Raw genomic sequence first — 25,925 nt, 5'->3', positions numbered from 1 at the left:
TCTATCTATCTATCTAACTGTCTATCTATCTATCTATCTATCTGTCTGTCTGTCTGTCTGTCTGTCTGTCTATCTGTCTGTCTGTCTGTCTATCTATCTATCTATCTATCTAACTATCTGTCTGTCTGTCTATCTCTCTCTTTCTATCTATCCATCCGTCTATCCACCTATACCCACCCATCTACCTATCTACAAACATCACCCACCTTCAACTTAGGCTTTTGCATCCTCTCTTCCTCCAGTTCTTCACTCATGTTCTTGATGAGTTGTTCTTTTCTATCAATCTCTCTGCGTAGATCCTGCAGTTGTCTTGTCATGCTATGTTGCAATTCAGTCTCGTTCATCTCCTTCTCTTCTTTCAATCTGGAATACTTCTTGTTGGTGTCGGACAGCATCTCTTTCAAAGATTCTACATCGTTCTCCTGATGAGAGATGGAGATTGGGACAGGGGGATCAAAATCCTTGCTATTCTTCATCCTCAACATTGAGTCTGTGCATCCAACTTTGGAGGGTTAAGCCATGTCATGTTCTCACTGGCTGCTATAAAGTATTTGGGTCTATGGTCCATAAATGACAGATAGATCATTACATAAAAAATACACTGGAAATTAATATACCTACATTTGCCACTCTCCACCCATGTGCAGTAAATGGGTACCTTACAAATTATTTTTTGATTCCTCGAGCACCTGTAAACCATGCTAAAGCCAGAGAAATAGAATGCAGCACTCAATGTGGAAACATTGTAGAAGTGCTAAATGATGCCTACTATTACTATCATTGGTATTAAAAACATAATCATGGAGATAGCATACCTGTGCAGTCCTGAGCCTCTTGAGTTCTTCCATCTTATTTTCTACCTCACTCTTCAATCTAATGATTTCACTTTCCTGTTTCTCAACGATGCTTGTCAGGTGCTCTACGGTTCGGCCTGCTTCACCACGGATCTAGAAGGTAATGCATTTTAATTGCTGTGATCATACACTGACAAGAATCTTTGAAGATAACATTTTGTAAAAGGAAGTTGGTTACTTCTTCTTCACAGTGAAGCTTTCTTCTCCTTTCATCTCAGGTATAACAGCTAAGTTGGACTGAAAAATCTTAATTTTTATCTGCTGAGAGGTCTAATTAAAGTGCATGTAGCATTGGGTTGATGTTTCAAGTGACTTTGATGTACTATGAAATAATAACTGGAGATTTTTTTCCTCAGGCTTTCATTTTTACAACATATCACAAAAAAAATGTGGGACACATAAATTGCAGCTCATAAATAGTAATTGTTGCCTTCAAAAGATATATTCATTATATATCAACCAAACAAACAGTACCTGTTCAAGTTCCAGTTCCTGCTTAGTCTTTCCCTGGAGAACCTGTCTCATTTCATCCTCTCTCCTGTTCAGCTCCTGCCTCATCTCGGATCCTTCATTCTCCTTCTTAAGGAGCTGAAGCTGGAGCTCCTTGATTTGCTTGGTGGCCTCCTCATGCATCCCCTCGATCTCCGACGACTGGCTCAGCTGGATCCTGCGCAGCTGATGATCCTTGTCAGACAGTTGCTCCTGGAGAAACATGTCACATCTTTTTTTAGTTTTGGGTTCAAAGCTACGTACATGCAGTTGCTGCTAACGATACCAGGAAAGAGTCTTTAAATTCAAGAGTAATTGTCACAATATCTTTGTAGAATTAGATCCGGTACATTTACACTAACCTAAATGTGAGGTAATGAAATCTAAGCTGAAACATGATCATACTGAAAATTGCCAACTCCAATAAGCACATGTGTTACAATGCATTGTTATTGCTTGGAAAGAAACCCAACTTCTGGCAGGACTGGCATGCCTATTTTGTCTTTTTCTCAGCAATGACCCCCTTTACACCAACATTATTTGGCACACATTTTCTTTAATATACATAAAAAATTGGATGGTAATTTCTCTGGATTCACATTCACAATTTACATTTATGTTTAAAAGCATCATATCGTTGTGCTGCATTCAAGGGTACCCAATATCTTGAATACACCACTGTAAGTGCTGAAAAACAGCAACTGAAGCCAGGGTATTTAGTGCCTGTTTGAACAGGCAACTGTATAAATAGCACTTGACAATTGCTATATAAATTCTGGTGACAAACTGAACATATTCAGGTATGTGTTTCATAAAGCACAACGCACAACTTTACACATGACTGGAACATGTTCTTATGTCCTAAATGAATGACATAGGGATATATCATTTAGCACAAGGGGTCACCAGTCGCGCGTAAAGTCATTAATATCTTACGAACAGCTTTATGAAACACCCACCTGGTGCGCAAAAAAGAAAATGTAAAGAATTTTTTTTCTAGTTGGGGAAGTTCAATCTGACAAAGAACCAAAGAAGCCACTGTCACTGACATCAGCAGGTAGAAAGGTGTGATTTCAGTACTTGACCCAAGCACTGTTTTTTCCTAGATGCTACCAATAAGTTTCATACCTCTAGATTCCTGACATCATTTTCTAGTTTCCTGACGTTCTTGTTGGCACTCATGAGTTGCTCCTGTAGGGTGCTGATCTCTCCTTGTCTCTCCTGAAGTAATCTTGGTTTCTCATCTCTTAGCTGCTCCAACAGCATCTTCTGTTCCTTGATCTACAACCAAAATGAAAAGCAAATCAGTTTTGTAAGCTTTAACCCTTTCTGAACTGAGCTATTTGACTCCATGAAAATACATGGTGTGGGAGATCCTAGTCTCCTCTTAAGCTTACACCCATTGAACATGCACCCATGTTGAAAATCAGCACATGCCATACATTTAGAGGTTATCTCCATAACCCCTACAGTGAATTTTTACAAATACAACATACTTTTCTTAATTATGCTAATTATATTGTAATCTATGCATGAAATTCAATTTTTACTGTTCTTTTTTTCTATCAATAAATTATGCTTCCAATAGGCTAATTTTGGTTTAAAACTATTTTTTTTTATGTGACCTAAGAATACAGAATTTTAGCATAGGAAGAACAAGAATTAGCATTTTATAAAAACCGGAAAACTGGGGACTTTTCCATCTACCTTAATTTCTAGAACCAGCTTCTCCTGTTCCAATCTCCTCCTCGCATCACAGTGCTCATCCCTCTCCTTGATAACCCTCTCCATCTCACGAGCCTTGTCAACCATTCTCTCCTCCATACCGACGGTAGCATTCTCCAGGGCAACGTTCTTGGTGGCAACCTCCGTCTGGAGCTGCTTGATGATCTGCTTGTGTTCGTCCAACTGGGATCGGAGTATGGTCTCTATCTCCAGGTTGGCGATGTACTGATTCTTTTCCCTGCAATGAGAACCCATAGATGGACTGAGACGAATACATTTCACACACTGAAGAAAGTTTTTATTGGCAAGAGCACATGCTATTGCAGGCTTTCTTTTCAATGCACAGTCATCCTTTCATGATTTAATTGATGAGTTCACTTTAAATTAATTAAATTAATTTTCCAAAAAGAGCAAGTACATTTGAGATTCCAACAGTTGAAGTAATTCTTTTATTGTCATAATTGAGCAAAATATTTCAATTTATCCCCTTATCATCATCATCATCACAATCTTGATCATAATTGTTACTATCATCATCAGCATTGTCATCATCACCATCATGATCTGCAGCATCATCATCATCATCATATTTATAATACTTATCTGAAAGAGAACCTACCTTTCTTTTGACATTTTGTCTTGTAGTTCCACTAACTCTCCTTCTATTTGACCTGTATAAGCAAGTGATACAATGATTACAAGAGTTTGTGTGAAGCGTTCAAAGATCCTGACTGCCATTAATTTAGAATAAGCAGTGAAAGAGCATAATTTGATGTAGGGATTGCCACCATGCTTGACCAAGTTTGGGTGACACAACATGAACACTTCGTAATATTTCTAGAGAATTTTTTCTTCAGGAGGAGTTACCTCATTTTGTGTATTGAGATAAAAAATGTTGTACGTAAGCTGGAATCAACTTCAGGTCTACAGCTAAGGGTATATTTATGAATGTACAATATATGTAGAATGGGGTGGAATTAGGTTTGGAAAACCTAGGGTTTATGATTAAGAATATGCATAGGTTGGGTTTGATTAAGATGATAGTTGAATATATTACATGATTATATTATTAGGTTGGTTTTGATTAACTTAAAGTTGATGATTATGGATAGATCTGCAGTTATAGCATATATGACAATTGGGTATATTCATGTAAATTCAAGTGAAGAAGATGACACAAAAGTTAACTCCCTCCCCCAGTTCCCCCCCTCAAAAAAATCCCTGAATGATAGGTAGGCTGCTTAAATGTACGGCAGTGGTTGTGTAGGACATATTTTGGGGGATCAAAAGGCCATAGAGAGGGTCTTCTGTGTCTGGACATCGCCACATCCCTTCCATGCCTGATATTCCTAAGGCCCCCATTCCACAGAAGGGAGACCTTTGAAGGACCTTAACTTGGTAAGGTCTTACAGCAGTCTCGAAGATCAATGATATTTGTCATCTCTGTGGAATGATTCCGAAAAACCCCTCAGAGAACTCTGAAAGACTGATGGGATATTTCTTGTTTCACTGGTCTTAGACTAGTCCTATAGAGATCTTTCATTGGTCTTTAAGGGATCTTTTATGTAACAAGTGATCTTTCAGAATTCTTTCCATGGACTTTTCCTTGTCTTTCCATGATCTTTCACTGATCTTTCCATGATCTCTCACAAACATTTCAGGGATTTCCACAAAATCTTTAGAGACTGTCAAAAGATCATGGAAAGACTAATAAGAACTTTGAAAGTTCATCAACAGACTGCTGAAGGAATGATTTGAACCGTTTCAAAAAAATTTGGAGATCATGGAGACAACGAAGATCACTGAAAGACCTTGGATATCTTTGTTGACCTCTGAAAGATCAAGCAAATTTCATGATCTTACATTGGTATTTCAGAGGTCTTGCTCTCTGTGGAATGGGGGTTTTACTGTTAACTTTGTTCTAAAGGTGTTGATAATAATCAACCAAAGCCACTCATGCATCACTGATCCTGATTGGCCATACACACTTTATGACTGATTGCAAATAATTGTGTTATCAAGCCCAGGGATAGGTATATCAAAGGAAAGAAATGTCAGTGGGAAGGGAATGCACATTCGACACTGATATTACTTGGGCATTGCCAATTTGTGATTGATTGCAAGCATTCATGTTGCCAAGCCCAGGGAGAGCATATCAAAGGAGAGACAGGTTCACTAATCTTGAATGACCATACACACTTTGTGATTGGTTGCAAACATCTGTGTTACCAAACCCAGGGATGAAACATCAAAGGAGAGACAGGGTCACTGTAAAGGGACTGTACATACAACACTGATCCTGATTGGCCATACAAACTTTGTGATTGATTGCAAACAATTGTATTACCAAGCCCAGGGATAGCACATCAAAGGAGAGACAGGTTATTATGGGAAGGGACTTCAAAATTTCAGCAAAATCAAAACGGCAAAGGTAAAAAAAAGGATGTGAGGTTGATGAAGAGAGAGAGGAATAAAGATATAGAAACACAAAGATAAAGTGGGAGCACGCCAATTGGGACTATGGAAGAAGTACAAAGGGGGAGAACGAGAAAGAAAGAGAGAATGATGGAGAAATAAAACTATGTGGCAAACTGAGTTATATAAATTTAGATATTGTTTAAGGCAGCAGAATATATAAGTTCACAATGGTGCTATTTTGAGAAAACTTTGCAACTGCACAACAGGACAATTTTCACTTCCCCCATAAGCCTACACAATTTAAAAGAAATTATGCATTTAAACTGGAAAAAAATAAGAAAAATCTTTGCAAGATTAGTCATTTTTTTGAAATAATGTGTGAAATAATACAGTACAGGAAGAAAAGGGTCAAACACATTAAGATTAGTAGTATGGAAACCGAAGGGTTTGAATTGCAAAGTCATGATTTACTTTCCACCTCAAAAGCTTACTTTTGGATTGATTTTAGAAAATTACATTGTACTAAATAAACTAAGATACCACTTGAAGAGACCTAATCTAGAACCACACATTACAACAGAATACAGCAAGCAAGAGCCATAGAAACATTCCACAAAAATGTAAAAAGTTTATTTATTAAAATGATAATCATTTAATTATGCTCCGTGGCTGGGATTGCACTTTATAACTAAATTATTTTCACACAGAAATACTTGAATATTTTCTTTTAGGATTCACCAAGAACAAGTTATCATTTCCAGGAACTTTAAGAATTGATCCTTAAGAAGAGTTCCATCTCAATGAATGACCATTCATGGTAAATAAACAAATTACCAACCCTCGATGGCTTCACTCGCTAAAATCGCTAAAATATTCAGACTTTCATGAAAAAATATGGCATTGGTATAAATAGCATATAACTTAACACTGTTACATTCCTATTATTTTATCAAATGAAGTCATAGCAAATGCAAAATTCACTAAAGCAAACACCACAAATGTAGACTGTACTGTAATATTTCCATATCGGCACCATAACCACCATTTCCCATCTTTAAAGCAGAGTTAGCATCCTTTACATTTTCACACCCACTGTGTGATAATAATGTGCATCATCTACCAACATACATGTAGGAGTAAAAAAAAAAATACCGTGCAGATTATATATATTTTTCCCTTTTTTTGTTATTTGGTGCAAATGTGGATAATTACTTACGATCCTGAGATGTATTGGGGCCTGTGGCATGCAATGAGGGCATGAATGAATATATACAGCAGACATGAATATATGAGATCAGAAAAATTGTTATCTTGCACTGTGCATGCATAGATGTGTGTGAGGGAGGGGTATACAATGTACATAGGGGAATGGAGGTATTCAATATACAAATGTTGAGTGCCACGATGCAAAAATCAAAATGAAAGGCCAAGTTCATCCAAACAAATATCTAATTTGAATAAATTGGGGAAAAGTAAAAACAAGCATAACACTGAATTTCATCAGAATTGAATATAAAATAGTTAAGTTATGATATAAGGTTTGTCTTTATAATTTCACTACACATTTATACGTACATATTGGCCTTTAGGCAATGAGGGAAGTGATGATGTCACACACCCACTATTTTTATGTATCTTTTATGTTATATCAAGTATTTCATTATTCATGGCTTTGGTCATAGAGAAGCTCTTCAGTGATGCATAATAAAATGAATAATGTAGCTTAACATGTTACATTAGGAATCAAAACAAGTTTTACATTAATGGAGGAAAAAATGAAAATATTTGATATTCTAAATAATAAAATACTCCATATAAAGAAAGTGTGTAACAATGTAGGCTCTCCCATTTGCACATTGCAAATGATGTACATATCACTGCTTTGTGAAAACAAGGGAAAATAGAAAATATCATGATTGTGCTTTCCTATTTTACATCCGATTTACATGGAATTTTCAGTATTATGCTCCTTTAATTTTCTTTACTTATTCAACTCAACATTTTGTTGGGGTGGACTTGACTTTTTTCATAATCATATAATTCGAATATATAAAACATAACATTGACGTTGCCTTTCAATTCCTTCATTAGAAATATGCTAAATACCTATAGTCTCTAGTTAACTATAATTGCAATGATCACTGACATAATAAATAATGAATATTCCTGTCACCACAAAACAAAACAAAAAGGACTGAGAGTACAGGCTTCACGGTACAACTGGCATACTTTTGAGGGCATGTGTTGGTCCTGAAAGGACCATCTAAATATGACTTTTCAACAAGTATGTTCTTATCCTCTTCAAGAGATTGAGCAAAAGTTGTAAAAGCAAGCTATATACATATACTAAGTCAGGGTGTTGTACATGTATCAGGGTACCCTGCAGGGTGCGTGTCTCTGATTGGCTAGAGAAGTCACATGGACGTTCACATGTGCGGACCAAGTGACAGAGTTGGGGAAGTCAGTGATGACACATATGGGTGGCTTGCAATTCAGCAAAAATGGTAATTGCCAACAACTTTTGCTCATTCTACTGAAGACGACCAAAAAATACCTGTTGAAATGTCGAGTTTGGGTGGTCCTTTTCAGAACCAACACATCCCAAAAGATTATAATGGTGTACCAAAGACACCTCTACACTAATTCTTCCTTTACCATGGAAACCTTCAGAAGAAAGAAAATAACAATAAAATGTGTACCATCACTACATTGCACTGATGTTCCATTTTAAGTGTTTTGGGTGATAATTAAAGGATTGAGTAATGAAGTAATTTTTTATCTAAGTGAATATATAATTCATTTCAGTTTATGGTACAGAATTATTATTTTCTTTTTCATATTAATTGAAATGTAATATGATTGTGAAAGACGGTAAAAAATTACTAAGAGTTGTCATGTCATCAATTAGTTCAAAATATTTCTATCAAGTTCATGTTTTGCTTTTAAGAAAAATCTTCCCAAAATTTCATGAACATATTGTACATTTTGCAGGATAAAGATTATTTTATCAGATATACATGTAGAACAAGAAAGATAAAAACTATCACCTGCAACAGACCAAATATTCATCCATTTGATCAATTATTATCTTGAAATATTTTTATTTTGATTAATACCAACAGTCATGGTTGAAAGAAAATATGAGATTAACAGATATGCAACTGCTCTGAGCTGATCGAAAAGAGTGTTCTTCAAATTTGCACAGAAAAAAAACATTATCCTTTCTAAATTGCCACCTTGTTTTGTTTAAAATAATGTTACCTAGTACCTAAATTTTACTGTACAATGATTTGAATTCCTATCAAATCAAATTTTGAGATCAAGGTTATTAGTTCTGGGGCCTGTAAGATAATCAAATTAACTCAATAATTGAGTGTACCGTAACTTTCAAACGGTTTGCCATTAACTCAGATACAGCTTCGCACAATTGTAATTAATTTACCTTTCATGGCACAGAGCCATGATATCTGCATCCTAAACTAGACATGATTTACATTCACATATAACATGTAAATACTGTTGGAAACATTTCATATATTAAACCAATGTTAGAGGGTAGAATCCAATTGAATTAGTAAACCACAAACATGCCATGCGCATCACAGTTAAAGAGACTTGCAGAGATTTGAAAAGAATACTGTTTCTTGAAGCCATCAGCTTTATTTTAAGAAAGTAAGATGTACAAAATATAATTGTCTCAAGACTGTCATAATTTAACCGTTATGACTGTGAAAATGAATATAAACAGAAAGACTTAAGGTCTTCCTAGAATGATGTTTGTAAACAGAGTACAGGAAATGGGCTAATTCATAAGTTTACAACAAATTTAAGTTGCTTTTCATCTTGCGATTTTTTTTTAATTGGACAAATCACAAATTTTACAGCTTATTTTTCTGTGTTATTTTGAATTTTGACAATACCTTCTTTGACCCTCACACTGCAAGTGATACATTCCTTCTTCCAAAATGAAACAATGCACATATTTCACTGTTAAGTTTCTTCTGTGCTCTTTTGTATTACAAGACCATCTCTGACCCTTAACCCTGACAGGTGAAATATTCCTTCTTACAAAATGGAACAATGCACAAATTTCACTTGTACTATTTTCCTGTGTTATTTTGTGTTTTGACCCTCAACCCTGCAAGTCCCTGTGGTCAGTTAGGTCGCCAAATTAAATCTAAGGTTCTTACGCAATCGATCCTCGGCCCTCTTTTTGCCATTCTCAGCCAGGTTGCTCTGTCCCCGAAGCACCTCCACCTGTCGCTCCAAGGAGCTGTTGTCCCGCCGAAGTTTGTGAAGCTCACCTAAGTCATCTAAACAGGAAGAATGAGAGGCAAAGAGAGAGAAAAAGCTCATGGCATTGTTCTGACTTTAAATAATGCAACCTGTAAGGTAAAAAAATATTGGTTAAAAACAGTGCAACTGACCATATAGACTAAGTGGAGATGGACCAAGCGGACATTAGATTACAGGGGTATAACCTATCCACTATATACAAATAATTAATATTTATGAGTGCAATGGACAGAATACTTCACGAGGTGAAAGATGAAATGATCCATTCAACTCGGCTACGCCTCATTGAATGGATCATAAATTTCATCTTTCACCAAATGAAGTATTGTGTCCATTGCACGAATGATATGAATATTCATTATTTGGTTTATATGACACCTAAAATTGATTCCTTTTCATATGACATTTATGAATTTCGATACAAAATATGTTCATGCAGTGCGAGCTCAGTCTGTTGATTGTCGCGTACAGTATGCAGCAGTCTCAGTGTGCACGTGCAATGGACAAAATCGTAAGGATCCAAAATTGTGAATGGATCCAAAATTGCAGTGAATGACATCATTGTAAAATGGGCTGAATGATCGATATCAAACAACCCATCAAATAACAAGGATCTATCTAGGTGTCATATAATAGACAACATAGCAAATGGGCTACATGGCAATTAGACCAAACGGTTAGTAGACGAACTGACGAAATAGGACTAGACCATGTAGGAAGACACTTCCAGACAACAGAAGGTAAAATGAAGTGGGTGTCACATGACTCACCTCTCCTATCGAGGTTGCTGAGGGATAGTCCTAGACCTGAAGAGTCCAGAGTCCTAGAGAGATGGTCCTGAAGGAACTTTTGATGTCTGGCCTCAAGCTCAGCATACTCAGCCTTCAAGATCTCATAGTCTGCTTCAAGTTTGATCTTATCTTTCTCAATCCTACAAGTAAAACCATTATAAAGAGATTTGGGTATTTACAAAAAAAATCAAGAGGAGTTCAAGAGTATTATTCAATCATCCTGTATAAATTTGAAAGGTTCATTGCTTAACACCTCACCAACTCTTCATCTATTTCCTATTTTGAACATACAAAATACTAGCAGAAAAATATGGTATTTGCAAACAAACATGTGAAACAAAGAATTGGAGTATTTCAAATATATAAGGGTTAAAAGTGGTTCAAATAATGCAAATGTTGTATTAGAAATAATTAATAATGTGTTGAGGATGGGCTATAGCATTAGCACAACCTTATCACCATCATTCAAACCAATCTAAATTTACTGATAATAATGTAACAAAATTACATACTGATATCTACTTATTGTATATTTTAAAACATAATTTCTTCATGGTATTACCCATTCACCTCATCTTGGTTGAGTGCAGAAAAATGTTGGATAGATTTCTTGCCGAACAAAATTAATGTTTTGATTATGATTTGAACTTAAGCCCCTCGATTGAAAGGCAAAAGCCAGAACCACTACACCAAGATATGCTAGATTATGAATCAATGTGTATGAGCAGGTGCAGAGATCAACTTACGTATCATAATCGAACTTGGGCACCCAATCTTCTTTTGGTGTCCTGATCATGAGCTCTGCGTTGTCCTTCTCAAGTCGGCTCACTTTCTCGCCTAGCATCTGATTAAGGTCATTCATTGACCTGACCTGTTCATCAAGGTCACGATTCCTGACCTCCGTGTCATCGGCTGCCTTGGCCCGCAGGGATTGCTGCAGAAGGCTTGCTTCAAGCTGGAGGACAAAATATATGGCATCAATCAATAGTCTAGTAGGTCTTAGTAAGAATGAGAAAATCAAATATCTAACTGAATGATGAATTTCAAGCGCAGGAAAGAATGAACATATTGCTGGTGGGCTGATAAAACCTTGTAGCTTAGAAAGGCTGCATATAAATATATATATAGCAATGGTGACAGTCTCTTATTGCCTGAAAACAGTCTCCTTATAAACTGTGAAGGACTCTTTTGAGGCAAAAGAAGGTTACTAACAATGTTAATAACTTTGAAATCTAGCTAATTCTGAGCTGTCATCAAAATATTCAAATTTTTAGGTATGAGGTTTTATCAGCCCACCAGCGATAAAGCAGTGAGATCCCATGAAACTGTAGTGATTACATGAGATTTGTAATCAATCAGAATATGAGAGAAATACTGATGTATGAGCCATTGCATGGTTTAGTACACTGCTACCAACCAATCTTTCAGGATGAACGCAAAAGAGTGACATCACAATAGGGGTGCAACATGAGCGCAAGGATTGACTAAATGGTAGAGATAGCATAAAAGTCAATCCAAATGAATAGAAATTCTTACCTTGCTAATCTTCTCTTGCAGGAGTTTGTTCATCTCTTTCAGGTTCTTGATATGATCATCTTGGTCAGCGCTTCGGTCAAAGGCAATGGGTGTGGCCCGTGCTGATCGATAGCCACCCGGCGTTCTCTCCCGAGATAACTCCTCCTTCAACTCCTCTATCTTGTCTCTGCATAGGAGATAGAATATTTCAAATATGAAGGGTTTTGAATTTGTTTGGTTTTCTATCTATGGTTCAGTACTTCTTCCCGTCCATTTTCTTATCCTAGTGAAGCAATCAACCTCTTTTTGGTATGTCAGACCCCCATTTATCTCCATTCTTCTTCACTGAATGTATTGCTATAATCTGAGAATATTACAACTATTCATATGAAATACGAAACATAGACAAATAATTTTAGGAATGTCTCCCATATCGGGTCAAATGTATTCCTAATTCTACTATTTCTTCCTCTTCTTCTTCCTCCCCCTTTCCTCCCTCAACCCCCACCCTTCCCCGTCTTCTTGTTCCTCGTTGTCTTCTTATCTTATCTTATTTTTCGTCTTCCTTTTCTCCTTCCTCATGCTTTCCTTTTTGTTTTCAGCATCCTTATCATTTCTAAAATGAAATGTGGTGCCATACAAATTATTTCATACAATTATCACTGTTATTATTTCCATCATTTTCATTATCATGCCATATCATTATCATTACATTTAAATATTTTTATAATACATAACTATGCTATATTTCAAGGATAAGATCCGAAATATAATACTTTATAGTGTAAAGAACATTGTGTATTCCCTTCCGGGGGGGCACTCGACCAAAAAAGTGGTGGGGGTGTGCCGCGGGCGAGACAAAAAACGGGGGCCTTGGAGCGGGCTTATTGTAAAAAGGAGGGTCCTTGGAACGGGCTTCGGAACGACAAATGTTTGTGAAAACGGGGGTCCTTGGAACGGATCGCCAGCGTGTGAGCGCGTATGCATCCCTACGGAACGGTCATGCGTGCATGATGCAGCTAGCGCGGCCTCCGCCGGGGAGCTCTGCGGCTGCTTTTCACCAAAATTGCAGCTCATTCAACGCGATCGGAGCGGCGTAACAAAAAATATGCGAAGCTTTGGAGCGGATTTCTCTCTTCTTTTTTCTCGATAAGAAGAAAATGCTATGCCTTGGAGCGGCTTTCTTTGTTCTTTTTCTCAACAAGGCAAAAATGCTATGCCTTGGAACGGAAATTTGAGTGTAAAAATGGGGGTCCCCTCCGCGGCACATACCCACTATGCGTTATATACTGAGTGCCCCCCCCCGGGATTCCCTTCCCCCACCACCAAATAATGAACAGAAAAGTATGTTTAAATCAATAAGCAATGAGGAAGGGAGGGGGCAAAGGTTTACTCTTTCTCATCACTGATGTATTGTTAACACAACATTTTCAGCACATCTGTCAAGAACCAAATAAGAAGAGAAAAACAAGGAGAAAACCAAGAAAACAATAATGTTTTTACTTACTCAGATAAACCAAGTTCTGCTTTCAGATGATCTATTTCAGCTTGGAGCTTCTCAGCTGCTTGTTTGGGTACTCCAGTAGTCTAGATTAAAGGGGGAAACAAAGTTAATTCTCATTTTACAAAATACACCACACTGTGAGAAATCATAGTGAGAAATTATCTATCTTTGTCTGGCGATTACTTTTTTTCTGCAGGTTTAAATAGTATATTGTCACTCTATCAGAGAATGAAGAAAATTTCCACTATACTTTCTAGCATTCTGGTATATTTGGTTTAATTCCATTCTTTAATTTAGAACAATAGATCTTGGTAATCTAGTCTTAGTTGATATCTTCCAAATTTGCAGATTGACATATTTGCTAACTATGCTCAGCGGACTTCGGTAAGAGACCGGGTTCTTGCAAGGCTGCAAAACAACTGAACGCTACCCAGGCAGAGCCCGGTTACGCCGCACCATATATTTTCTTCTAAAAAGCCATTATATAATTATTGCACAAACAAAAAACGTCACCTGATGTTTAGACAGGATAGTCTTCTGCATCTCCAGGAGTTGGATGACCTGTTGATCCTCGCCATGCTCCTGGGCAAGTCTCTTGTTCTCCTCCTCCAGCTCACTGGCCGTCTCCTTGAAACGGCTCAGCTCCTCCACAGAATTCTCCAGGGACTGGATCTGGGCTCGCATCTCAGAGATCTAGGAGAGGAAGGGGAAAGTATCATGGGACACAGAGAGGACAGCAAGGGATAGAGAGAGGGGGGAAAGGAAACACGGATAGAGAGATTGAATAAGAAAGAGATGTAGATGATGGCAATTATAGCATTTCAATTGCACATCAATGCTCATCATCATGAGAAGCCTACTGATCAATGCAGGTCAAAAACTTCTTCCTGGATAGAATGAGCTGTGAGATTTATGATATTGTCCTTAGAACCATACTGCCTTTATCAAACTTGGGAAAAAATGATTCTTTTATAGACAACATTCACTAATCCCCCCTCCCCCTAAGGCCAGTCAGTATCATACTAGAAGATTATGACATTGGCTGTTTGAAAACCAAGTATTATTGGTTCTGGTAGGTGTTTCATCAAGCTATTTGTAAGTTTTCAGAGACTGGTGATCCTTTTTTAGGTGCTTACTCAATATCAATGAAACTTTGGTTTATATCATTTACCACAAGAAAGGATCATTCATAAAGTCGCTCGTAAATCACGAACAGCCTATGAAACACCCACCGGGTCTAAATGGTAACCACAATCTACACCTATCACTATTTCTAAAAAGATCATGATTTTGGTTTCCCATGAATCGTATTCCCCTCTGAAATATGCATTGTAGGTGTCTACATACATCAAATTCTGATATTGTTTTCTCCCTTGGGCTGTCTTTAAATAAAGGTTTGACTATATCATTATCATAAATAACATCCTCAATGATAACTTAGGTGATGATATCTCACATCGTGTAATATGATACATGTCATCACTATAACACAACACATGTCAGTAAACACAGGCCATCACTGTAGCATCTACTTTACCTGATCACTGGCCTCCCTGAGCTTTTCTTTCAGGGCTGCTGATTCGTTCTCCTTGCGAGCCACACTGCTAGACAGCCTATCACAGGAGCCCTTCCATTCCTCCATCTCTTCCTGCTGCTTTAGGGTGGCTTCCTTCAGATCTTCATTAGCTCTGTGTAGCATCTGAAATTCATGACATCAAGGAAAGAAAAAAAATCCTGAACTAATAATTAATCTGAAAAATGACATTTTTGTTTTTCTTTGCCAGGTTGAACATATCTTCATTCCCTTATAACAAGTTTTGAGGTCTCTAACGAAAGCACAAGCTTCAAGTCAAGGTCACCCCCTCCCCCCATAAACTTTGCAGTCACTTAATTTAGGAATTAAAAAACAAGTACCGTATTTGCCGGCGTATAGGCCGCACTATTTTTTGATGAGAAAATGAAGCAAAGTCGGGGTGCGGCCTATACGTGACGATAGTCAAAAGCCGTGTCCCGCGAACGCTGAATACGTGGTCAAAACAGCACGTATGCGTACGTATGGGACTACAGTGACGCTTCCATTGTAATGGTAGTTAAAACAGCGCGTTTATAGGATGAAATTATTAATTCCTATATAAGAAAACATTTTCAGTACCGATACATGATAACTTACTTTTCAAACTTGAATTCTTTTTAGGTCTATATTTGTTTCCATTAACGCAGCAGAGCTCAGAGACCGTGCCAGCGATCTGACTCTGTTTGGGGCCGGCAATGGTATGTGTATGCAATGGCTACCGCTCGCACCGGTCACGTCACCGTACCGCGCACCGGGGTAATTGCCAATCGCAGGCAGCTTGTTCGCGGCAATTATTTCATGCGCGCTAACAAGACATGTACTAGTAGACTTTTGTCGGCAAAAAGCTATGTAATTGTAATGAATGTCATTATTGTCATTACTATTTATTTATGAAATTATGTGGAACATTGATTTAACATGTTTTCATTTCTATCTTCCTTGCAGGAGCCAGGAAGATTAGCAGCACCTCGCTCTACATTTTTTAAATTTATTTTTACATCGTCATCGATCGTAATGGAAAATAAAATGAAAATATTTACCTTTTGATCTTTTCTTTTGTTTTGCATCTCCAAGTCTCATCGGCCAATAAATAATAATAAAAACCTACCTTGCGATGTGTGCTGTGGTCTGCTGCGGGAAATGGCGGTAGTGGTGATGATTTATTAAATACATATAGGCTGGTTGGTTGTGAATACAAATATTTTGGATGAATTATGTGATGATAATGGTAACAATAATGATATAAGTACGATTGTGTCAATGCATAGCTAAAATGTTAGCTGATAACCTTTTTTTTTTGCTTGTCAATTTTGTTTCCTGCGCCCCCCCCTAAATTCATATGGACCCCCCCCTAAAATGTGTTTGCCCCCCCTAAAATTTAGGTTGATGACCCCCCCCCCTTTTTTTTCCTTGTCCAATTTTTTACCTGTGTCCATCACAAAATTTCATGTGGACCCTCCTAATTTTGTTGGCTTCCGCCGCCAATGTGTCAATGAATTGCTATTTGAAAATGATAATTAAAGTTACAACATTGAGATGAGTGATGTTAGGCATTATGGATTATGATGATGATGACGACGAGGATGATGATAGAGCGTGTTTATGTTGACAACAGTAAATGATGATGCACGATTTGCGTGCGATAATAATGATGACACGGTGATACACGATGTTTGCATGCAATTTAATAGTTTATTGCAGGTGGAAAAATAGCGTAAGTATTGAAAAAGAATCATGCCGCCTTCAATATTTTCCCGCTCAGGAAGAGATCGAGGGAACATCCCAAGGGGGGTCCGGAACGAGTTGTCCAGGGCAGCGGGTCGGGCTGTCCAGGGTCGGGCTGTCCGGTGGTCGGGCTGTCCCGGAACCATGACAAGGTATGTAATTTGAAATTGCTTTGTGCGTGAATTAATAACGGTCTTTTTCAAGACCACAAACCTCCAAGAAAGAATCAGTGTTCGTCTTTATTTCACTTGGTCTTTACCTCTCAGTCTTTATTTCTCTCATATGACATCGCCGACTTCAATAAAAAAAACATTGAAACACCGCCCGTCATGCCCGTGCTTGTGTATTTATTCAACTTTATTTGTAAGAAAAGAATTAAGACGTTAATTGAAAGAAATAAAATATTCGCCGCGCTTGTTTATCTCCGCCACGCTTGTTTACCTCCGAGCTCCGCAGCTCTTGTTTACCTCCGCAGCGCTTGTTTATCTCCGCCACGCTTGTTTACCTCCGCAGCGCTTGTTTACCTCCGCAGCACTTGTTTACCTCCGCAGCGCTTGTTTACCTCCGCAGCTCTTGTTTACCTCCGCAGCGCTTGATTACCTCGGCCGCTTCTTCACGCCGATGGTGGATTATTTTCCTTGCGTCGCCTTCCGGGAAAGATGAAATACCGGTGGTAAGAAGAATTAAAGCATGCGTGTTCATTATTTCCCATTCCGCGGCAATTGTTGAACAATTTTCCAACCAAATTTTTGGTCCGACTTCGCCGGGAATTCTGTCATGCATTTTTTTTTTTTTTCAAAGATGATTCGCAAAATCGGGGGTGCGGCTTATACGCCGCCGCGGCCTTTACGCCGGCAAATACGGTACAAAGTTTTCATTATCTTTCCATTCATTTTCACATTATATCCTATTTTATTTTCACAATTTTGATACTGGAGGGAAAAATTGTGGCTCATGGACAATGTTCTGAATTGATGTCACTTCATGGCAGACTAGGTCAACTTTCAAATCTTAAACTCCCTATTTACTTATTGAAAGGCAAGACAAAGTCTTCTTAAAGATAATATTCTCAAGAACCACTTACTGTTTCTAGTTCCTGGACCCTAGCTGATGCCTTTGTCTTCTCACTCCTGGCTTCCCTGGTACCCTCCCTGTGAGACTGGAGCTGTTCTTCAAACTGATCTTTCTCCTTCATGAAATCAGATTTCAATTGTTCCATGGCCTGTAAAGAGCATAGGGAAAATGAGAAATAATATGATTTAAAGACACTGTACACTGTAAAGAGCATAGGGAAAATGAGAAATAATATGATTTAAAGACACTGTACACTTGTGGAGCATATCACATCTTCTAACAGTTCTTCCTTTGTTTCATCTTTTTCAGTCTGTATTCTTGTTCTCCCCTTCCTTTTTCCTCCTCCTCCTCTTCCCTCCTGTGCTCTTCCTTTCTTATCTTTCATTCTGCCTTCCCCCTCCTCTTCTCTTCCTTCATATTCCTCTAAATCCTTCTTTTCTTGTCCCTTTTCCCATCTTTCTTTCTCTCTGAAAACCTTTGCTCTCCTCCTTTTCCTTCCCCCTCTTTCATTCTTCTTCCTCCTCCCCCTATTTTCTTCCTTTATATTCATATTCCTTCTTTTCTTATCCCACTTACTTCCTTTCTCTTTACCCCTCTTTCTTTATCGCTCTAAACACCTTTATTATCTTTCTCTACCCCCCCTCTCTTGCTCTTATCTTCCTTCATATTTACATTCCTCCTTTTCTTATCCCACTTCCTTCCTTTCTTCATTTTCCCTTATTCTCACTGAAAACATTTGTGCTTTTTTCTCTTCCTTTCTCCCCTTTCATTCTTCCTTCCGCCTATCCCTCTTTTCTTCCTTTATATTCATATTCCTTCTTTCTTATCCCACTTCTTCTTTCCCCCTCTTTCTCTTTCTCTCTTCTAAACACCTTTGTTCTCTTCCTCCGAAGAAAACCTCCCAAACTCCACTCACTTCTCCCTGTTTAGACTCCTAACTTAACCCCGCACCCACCCATCAATAATAGCACACAATACTTCAATCAATAGCACATAAAGTTCTATCATATATATCTAACGCTACAGTCATACAAATGAAACTGACTCCAAACCAACCAAGGGTATGCCATTCAAAATTAATGTAATAGCTTTTATCAATCTGGGGTCAAGTTCATTGGTGTAACTGTAATACCAGTAAATAAGCCAGTCAGGGCCCACTCTAACAAAGAGTTACAATTGATTCCATCAATCTCAACTGTATGGAAATCCATCCATACCGTAATTTTTTTCTGCAGGAAATTTGCACAATCTCCCTAGTAAACAAGGAAAATCACATTGAATCTTCAAGAGAATGACAAATGTATGAATATACATTATTACCGAGAAAATATTTTGAACAAATTTGCATTTTAGATATTGACATTGCTGGCCGTCCATAGTTGTGAATGATCGGATCAATCGTAACTCTTTGTACGATGGGGCCAAGATTTCTACCCTTGCTATAATACATACCTTCGTAAGGATATCCCTTTCCCCTGCTATCCTCCTTGCCTCCCCTTCCCAGTAAGACTGCTGCTGAGTTACGGCTCTCTTGTCAGCGTTCAGCTGTTTGAATTCTTCCTGGAGTCTTTCCTGATTGTTCTTTACCAGCGAAAGCTCTGTTGACAATACCTCGCTTACCTATCACAAAAATACAAATCATCCGTTAATAATGATACAGCTCATGTTGCTATGAAAGTGTATATTGTCATTTCTTTCAGTGCGTTTTTCAATAGGCTCATGAACATTTTACAATGACACAATTGTCAAACATTGGCATAGTCTTACATTCACATTTAACATGGCAAAATAAATAATATAAATTATTCTTTTCATTTTCAAAAATCTCCTGAATATTTCCTGCATCATGGGATGCTTTTCTTTGTGTTTTGTTTGCAAACATTTCTCATAAGCCCAGTCACGTATGCAGGACCTTTGCAAACTTTATACAATGTTTGCAAACTCTTTGCAAAGTTATAAATCCCTAGCCAGATAAAAAAAAAGTCATAAAGAATGATTCAGGGGCTGATTTGACTACCACATAGTAAAAACTTAAAGATCCTGGAATTTCCCTTACAAACACACATGTGATATCCTCATTCCAAGCTACCATACCTTTTTAGTTGCATTAAGCTCCTCTTCCAGTTTTTCTAATTCTTCATCCTTCTTATCCACCATAAGCTTATGTTGAGTGACTGATAGCTGGGCCTGGGTTAGCTGGCTATCGATGTCTTGTTTGATCTGAGGAGTGAAACATAAAAGATATGATTATTCCCTATAAAGGCTGAAGGAGGTGCGGAAGGGCTTTGACAGGCATGTCTGTGATAAGGTAATGGGTTGAATTGAAATAGACATCAGAAACAGCTCTTGGATTTGGAGGAAATTACACTGATGTATAGAAACAGCAGAACTCAAACACTACATTTTTAAATAAGACTGTCAATTCAGGCAGAGTCAGTAGCAGATGTGCTTAAAAAATGATAATATTTTCATCACAAGGTGTTTTTATCACAAAGTACAAAAAAGAGTACTTTTAATTGACTGTTGACTCGGAGGGACTCCAGTGAAATATTTCATGACAAGTTTAGTCAGTTTATTTCACTGACTAATCTACTCTCAGACAATCAGATGCAAGGATTTGCAGTAGTTTATAAATAAAGTTAGTGAAGATCACCATTATTAATTTCATAAAATACTCCCAAGAACTTGGGTTTACCTTTAGGTCAAAGGTGTCAGAATTTCTTCACCTTAATGATGTCTTTTTACTCATGCATGGTTTGGTTGTCAGGTTTTTTCCAATCACTTTGAAACATTTATCAAGCAAAAAGCAATCTCATGACCACAGAAATGTTTTATGGAGCACCATCTAAGTGCTTTTTGCTGAAATCTAAGTCTAATTTCATTTACCTTAATGAGATCTTCTTTCTCATGCATGGTTTGATTAAGTGATTGCTGGAGGTCTAACTTCTCTTGCATCAGTCTTTCCTTGGAGGCCGATGAACTGACACACCTAGCATTCAGATCCGAGCATTTATCCTCCAGATCTATAGCTCTACTCTGGAAAACATCTCTCTCCTAAAGAGAACAAATTAGCACAATGTAAAGAAGTCACTTACAAATTCTCACAAATTTCAGTTAGTATATTCCTTATATATCCTATATATACAGTGCATCACAAAACAAATTTGCTTACACCCACAAATTAGCCATTCACTGCAAAACTGTCACCTTGACATAACATCCAAAAACCACTTGACTGTGGTACGGAGTTAGTGAACTTTGAAATCTTACATTTTCATCTTTGAATAGCCCATCTAGAAAAAAAGTAGACCAAAAGGTTTTAGACCCTAAAACATGCCCAAACCACTAGACCATGACAAAGAGTATGTGAAGATTGAGACTGACCTCACTGGCTCTCATGAAATCTCCTTTAAGTAGATCAACCTGATGCATGAGCTCAGCTACCTGCCGTCTCTCATCCATCAGGTAGGCGTTAAGCTCTGTGTTTCGCGCTGCAAGCATCTCACGGCTCTGCCAACCAAAAAGATTAATATAAAACAGAATATAAATATAAAATATTATCTTTCAACTTTACATTCTACTTTAATGCATACAGGTGCAACAGGATTTCTATTTCATAGTTTCATAGTTTTTATTTTGATAGAAAGGTAGTGTTCTTTATATTATTTCATCATCATTTGTGGCATTAAAAGTGATAATACACCAAAATCATTATCTAACTTTCTGGTAATTACAAAAAGTTAGACAAAAATAGAACATGGATCAAAACAGTTAAACACAAATGTAGACAGAATATCTTGAACTTAGACCAAGTGGTTTTAGACCATGTATTCACAATCCAGAAAAAATTAAAACATACAAAAGCTTAAAAAAAACTCTAAGGACTTGTTGCCGAAAAAAAATGCCATTGATGACGTATTTAGCATCACTGATGCCAACCATAGAATCCTTGGCTTTCATTGGTAGTTGAGCTGGTTTGGTATAACATTTGACTCTAGTGGCAGAGTCACAAATAATGATAACTTTAATTTGACGATTCTCAGGATTCTTGCTTACCTCATTGAGTTTTTCTAATTCTCTCACTTCGGATTCCAGTTTCTCGTTCTTGGCCTTAGCTATCATGATGGATTCTTTCAGGGCAAGGGCTTCCTTCAACATAGTGTCCTTTGTCTACAGATGGGAACAAGAAATGAATATCAATTTTCATATCCACGGCACACTATTTTCATACAATACAGCTCTACAATGATGTACAATAAGACCATAAGACGTAAAAATATAAATATTTTCTTTAAGACCAAGATGCAGTAAAGAATTATTCACCAAGACTCTCCTGGAAAGTGGAGAGGTTATGTCGCAGCCTCCCTGAAGAAACCATCTCCAGACTGAGAAAAAAAAAAGATATTTTCAAAGATATACAATCGGTTGGTGTGGAGTTGGTTTCATTGGCGTGACTGAGACGCAGCACTGGTCTATGTGACTGAAGATTCATTGCAGGACCCACCTGCTGAAATGTCTTGTTTTCTTCATCCAAGAGACTCATGGCTCGAGACGTCTGATCTACCAGGACGTCCCGTTTCCGGTTCTCGGCCTGGAGAGCAGAGTTAGAAGCCCGTAGGCTTTTTAGTTCTTGCTCCAGATCAACCACCCTGCAAAGGAACAGAACAATTATCTTTAAGTTGGCTTTCAAAATCTAGAAGAAAAATCTAACACTGTAAATGATGGATATTGGAAACTGGGTATTTGATAACAGGTAATAAGACATCTCGTAATGGGTAATTGGTAAAGGTGATTAGTAATGGGTTAATTGGTAATGGGTAAGGAAATTGACAATGGATAATGGGCATTATAACAGGAATATTCATTGGATAATGAGTAAAGGGCTTGGGAAATGGCTAATGGGTATAATATGTCAGCACATGAATGAATTCTGTGATCTATCCTCACTCAGGATCTGTTCAAAATATGCAAGAAATGAGTTGAACAAAGTCTGGACGAGAGTGGGCAGGTCATATAATGGACAAATAGAACCATGCATCTTCTGTTGTTTTTTACAACGCTTCTTCTAAAATAGGAGGGAAAAATAAGAAAATAGAAAGAATAAAAATATGCATACCGGTAGGTCTATGTCCGGTAACTCATTTTCTCTGGTACTTACTAGTTAACCTACCCAACAGATTATTCCCCCCCCCATGTATAAAAGAATTTGATTGTTTGCTTCTTTTCACATCCAAACATGTGTACTACCTCGCTTCCACTGCTGTGCAATCCTTTGTGAAAGCCACTATTGGCCTTTTGTAACTGATTGCAAAGTTTTGAACCATTAACATTTTTTCTAATATCAATATGACTCCCACGACTGAGCTGATAATAAGATCACTACAAATACTTCATGAATAAGTACGCTGTTCGAATCATGGCAAAAATCGCGACAGCTGAACTAGGTAAATAGGTTATTGTCCATTTATTGCAAGAAGGGCGTAAATGTATTTTTCTCACTGCATGTACTGCTATTAGAATGAGATAATAAGAGAACAGAAAATACAAACCTTTGTTGAAGGAGACCTTGTTGTCTAGATTGCAAAGAACTAAAAGTTTGCAAAGTTTTGAACCATTAACATTTTTTCTAATATCAATATGACTCCCACGACTGAGCTGATAATAAGATCACTACAAATACTTCATGAATAAGTACGCTGTTCGAATCATGGCAAAAATCGCGACAGCTGAACTAGGTATATAGGTTATTGTCCATTTATTGCAAGAAGGGCGTACATGTATTTTTCTCACTACATGTATTAGAATGAGATAATGGTAAGAGAACAGAAAATACAAACCTTTGTTGAAGAAGACCTTGTTGTCTCAAGGCATCCATCTTGTCTGTCACAGACCCGTCTCTCTCTTTCTGGACTTCTACTAATCTCTTCTGAAGGGCCTAAGATTTAAAAAAAAGCAAAGCACCATTGTAAAATTGTTGTCTTCTGAATATTCCTCCAGACTATGAATCACAAGGTTGGGGCTCGATTCTAAGCACTTGCATGAAAATACAATACAGAAAAAGAGAGTTATGAATCTTCAGATGTGAAAATTTGAATTTGTGACGTCATATGGGAGCAGCTCCCCAATATATCATTATACTAATAATTCCATAAATTTCTATTTTGTTATGGAAAATAATGAATATATATATTTTTCTTATTGAAGGGAGTATGAAATGATGTGTCTGATGATATATCCACGTCCCAAATAAGATCACTATAAAATTTTAGAGAAAATATATTTTGGCGAATTTATATCAAACAACATATGGAGGACCTACTCATCTAGGATGTCAAACTTTGAAATTCTGAATTTCATCAAACCTTCACCAACATTTTTCCCATAACTATTCTGCTTTTATAAAAACCAACTTATTGTCAAAGTGAACTTACCTCATTTGTAGCCGATAGACTTGATAACGTATGATGAGTATCGTTCAGCAATCCTTCACTGTTACATAATTTCTCTGTCTGATTCTGTCAAATGAAATCATAAAATGTAAAGTCTGAGTATTTTAAAGGTAGATAATAAGGATTCACTCTTCAGGAATCATGCCCACACCCCATTTCCTAACAATGATTACATATTTCAAATAGATGTTTGTCTTGTTCTATGGAAATAATAATGATAATGATACAAGACAGGGAAGAAAAACAAGGAGAGAGAGCTGGAGAATTGTCAATCAATTTGAGATCAAGTTTCTGATATGCTGTTTAAAAGATAATACAATTGTAAATTTATGTCACTCTAAATATTGCTAAAAACTTTGTTTTTATATTAGCACTTGTCTTATCATGACAATGAAGGAATTCAATACATATGCCATGTACAATGTGAATATGTTTGTGATGGAGGAGAGTGAGAGAGAGACAAAAGAAAGAGAAAAAAAATCAAATCAAATTAAGTGGAGCGTTGTGGCCCAGTGAATAAGTCTTCTGACTTTGAAACAGAGGGTCGTGGGTTCGAATCCCAGCCATGGCCTAATCCCCTTTAGCAAGAAATTTATCCACATTGTGCTGCACTCGACCCAGGTGAGGTCAATGGGTACCCGGCAGGATTAATTCCTTGAATGCATGAGCGCTGAGAGGCAGCTCGAGCTAAAGCCGGGGTAATAATAACAACGCGCCTCGGAATAGAATATTTCTAGATAGATGACGCTATATAAATGCCTATTATTATTATTTATTATTAAATCCAATAAAATCAAACCTGCAATGTGTCATGAGCTTCTCTCAGTTTCTCAACCAACGCCAGTCTCCTCTGCTCACTCTCGTACATAGCATCTTTCATGTTTTTCATCGACGACGGGGACGTATTCCAGAACTCCGCCCCACTTGTGCTGGTATTACCCCCTGGCAACACCCCTCCTCCTCCTATGCCATCATAGCCTGAGGAAAGATAGGGGGACGACCGGACGGTGCGGGGCATGGTAGGTGCAGCAGATGAGTGGCTTCCATAGGCAGTGTGACTGGAGACTTGGGGGAGCGAGCTTGATTGATGGGGCGGGGTCAAATGGTGGTAGGGGGATTTCCTTGACCCACCATGGCTAGAAAGAAGCAAAAAATTCATTCATTTATACATTTAACTAATAACACAATTTTACAAAAAAAATTGTTAGCTGTAAAAAGTCTTTACCGGTACTTTTTTTCTGAAGACTATGAAAACAATTTTTTTTTTGGGGGGAGGGTGTGAAGGGGGGACTAGAAACAAAATTGTCATAGAATATAATGATTTTCCACTGTGGGTGAACGTCACAAATATGAATTAAAATCATGGACAGGTTAAAACATCCAGAAGTATACTGAAATTATTCACAAAAAAGTTAGCACTGCCCATGCTTTGATAAATAATTGGACAGGATACTTAGTGTACATACAATGCATAAAAAAGACAAACAAGGCATTGCATCCCATGTTTTCATA

At 37.5% G+C, this 25,925-nt stretch overlaps 1 protein-coding gene across 5 annotated transcripts in view; it reads right to left on the bottom strand.

The window, feature by feature from the left end:
- Positions 1–25,925, bottom strand: part of LOC121415728 (myosin-11-like) — a 56,308-nt gene that overhangs the window by 19,507 nt on the left and 10,876 nt on the right. For 2 of the 5 annotated variants that reach the window (XM_041609051.1, XM_041609053.1), the window contains exons 4-27: positions 25,213–25,549; positions 24,396–24,479; positions 23,802–23,899; positions 22,469–22,613; positions 22,021–22,134; positions 21,349–21,474; positions 20,851–21,018; positions 20,059–20,184; positions 19,417–19,584; positions 17,975–18,112; positions 15,130–15,291; positions 14,106–14,285; positions 13,596–13,675; positions 12,110–12,275; positions 11,320–11,528; positions 10,544–10,713; positions 9,677–9,799; positions 6,703–6,723; positions 3,688–3,739; positions 3,051–3,306; positions 2,472–2,624; positions 1,329–1,556; positions 816–947; positions 207–422 (exon numbers count right to left, since the gene is read on the bottom strand). In XM_041609051.1, coding sequence (XP_041464985.1) covers positions 207–422; positions 816–947; positions 1,329–1,556; positions 2,472–2,624; positions 3,051–3,306; positions 3,688–3,739; positions 6,703–6,723; positions 9,677–9,799; positions 10,544–10,713; positions 11,320–11,528; positions 12,110–12,275; positions 13,596–13,675; positions 14,106–14,285; positions 15,130–15,291; positions 17,975–18,112; positions 19,417–19,584; positions 20,059–20,184; positions 20,851–21,018; positions 21,349–21,474; positions 22,021–22,134; positions 22,469–22,613; positions 23,802–23,899; positions 24,396–24,479; positions 25,213–25,549 — 3,652 coding nt within the window. The remainder of the gene's footprint in view (positions 1–206; positions 423–815; positions 948–1,328; positions 1,557–2,471; positions 2,625–3,050; positions 3,307–3,687; positions 3,740–6,702; positions 6,724–9,676; positions 9,800–10,543; positions 10,714–11,319; positions 11,529–12,109; positions 12,276–13,595; positions 13,676–14,105; positions 14,286–15,129; positions 15,292–17,974; positions 18,113–19,416; positions 19,585–20,058; positions 20,185–20,850; positions 21,019–21,348; positions 21,475–22,020; positions 22,135–22,468; positions 22,614–23,801; positions 23,900–24,395; positions 24,480–25,212; positions 25,550–25,925) is intronic. The other 3 variants (XM_041609052.1, XM_041609054.1, XM_041609055.1) reach the window with 3 other exon arrangements.

Source organism: Lytechinus variegatus, chromosome 5 (genome assembly GCF_018143015.1).
Source record: "Lytechinus variegatus isolate NC3 chromosome 5, Lvar_3.0, whole genome shotgun sequence".
In the NCBI taxonomy this organism is placed as follows: domain Eukaryota; kingdom Metazoa; phylum Echinodermata; class Echinoidea; order Temnopleuroida; family Toxopneustidae; genus Lytechinus; species Lytechinus variegatus.
The sequence above is the reverse complement of the archived record's forward strand: the minus strand, read 5'-3'. Positions and strand labels throughout refer to the sequence as shown.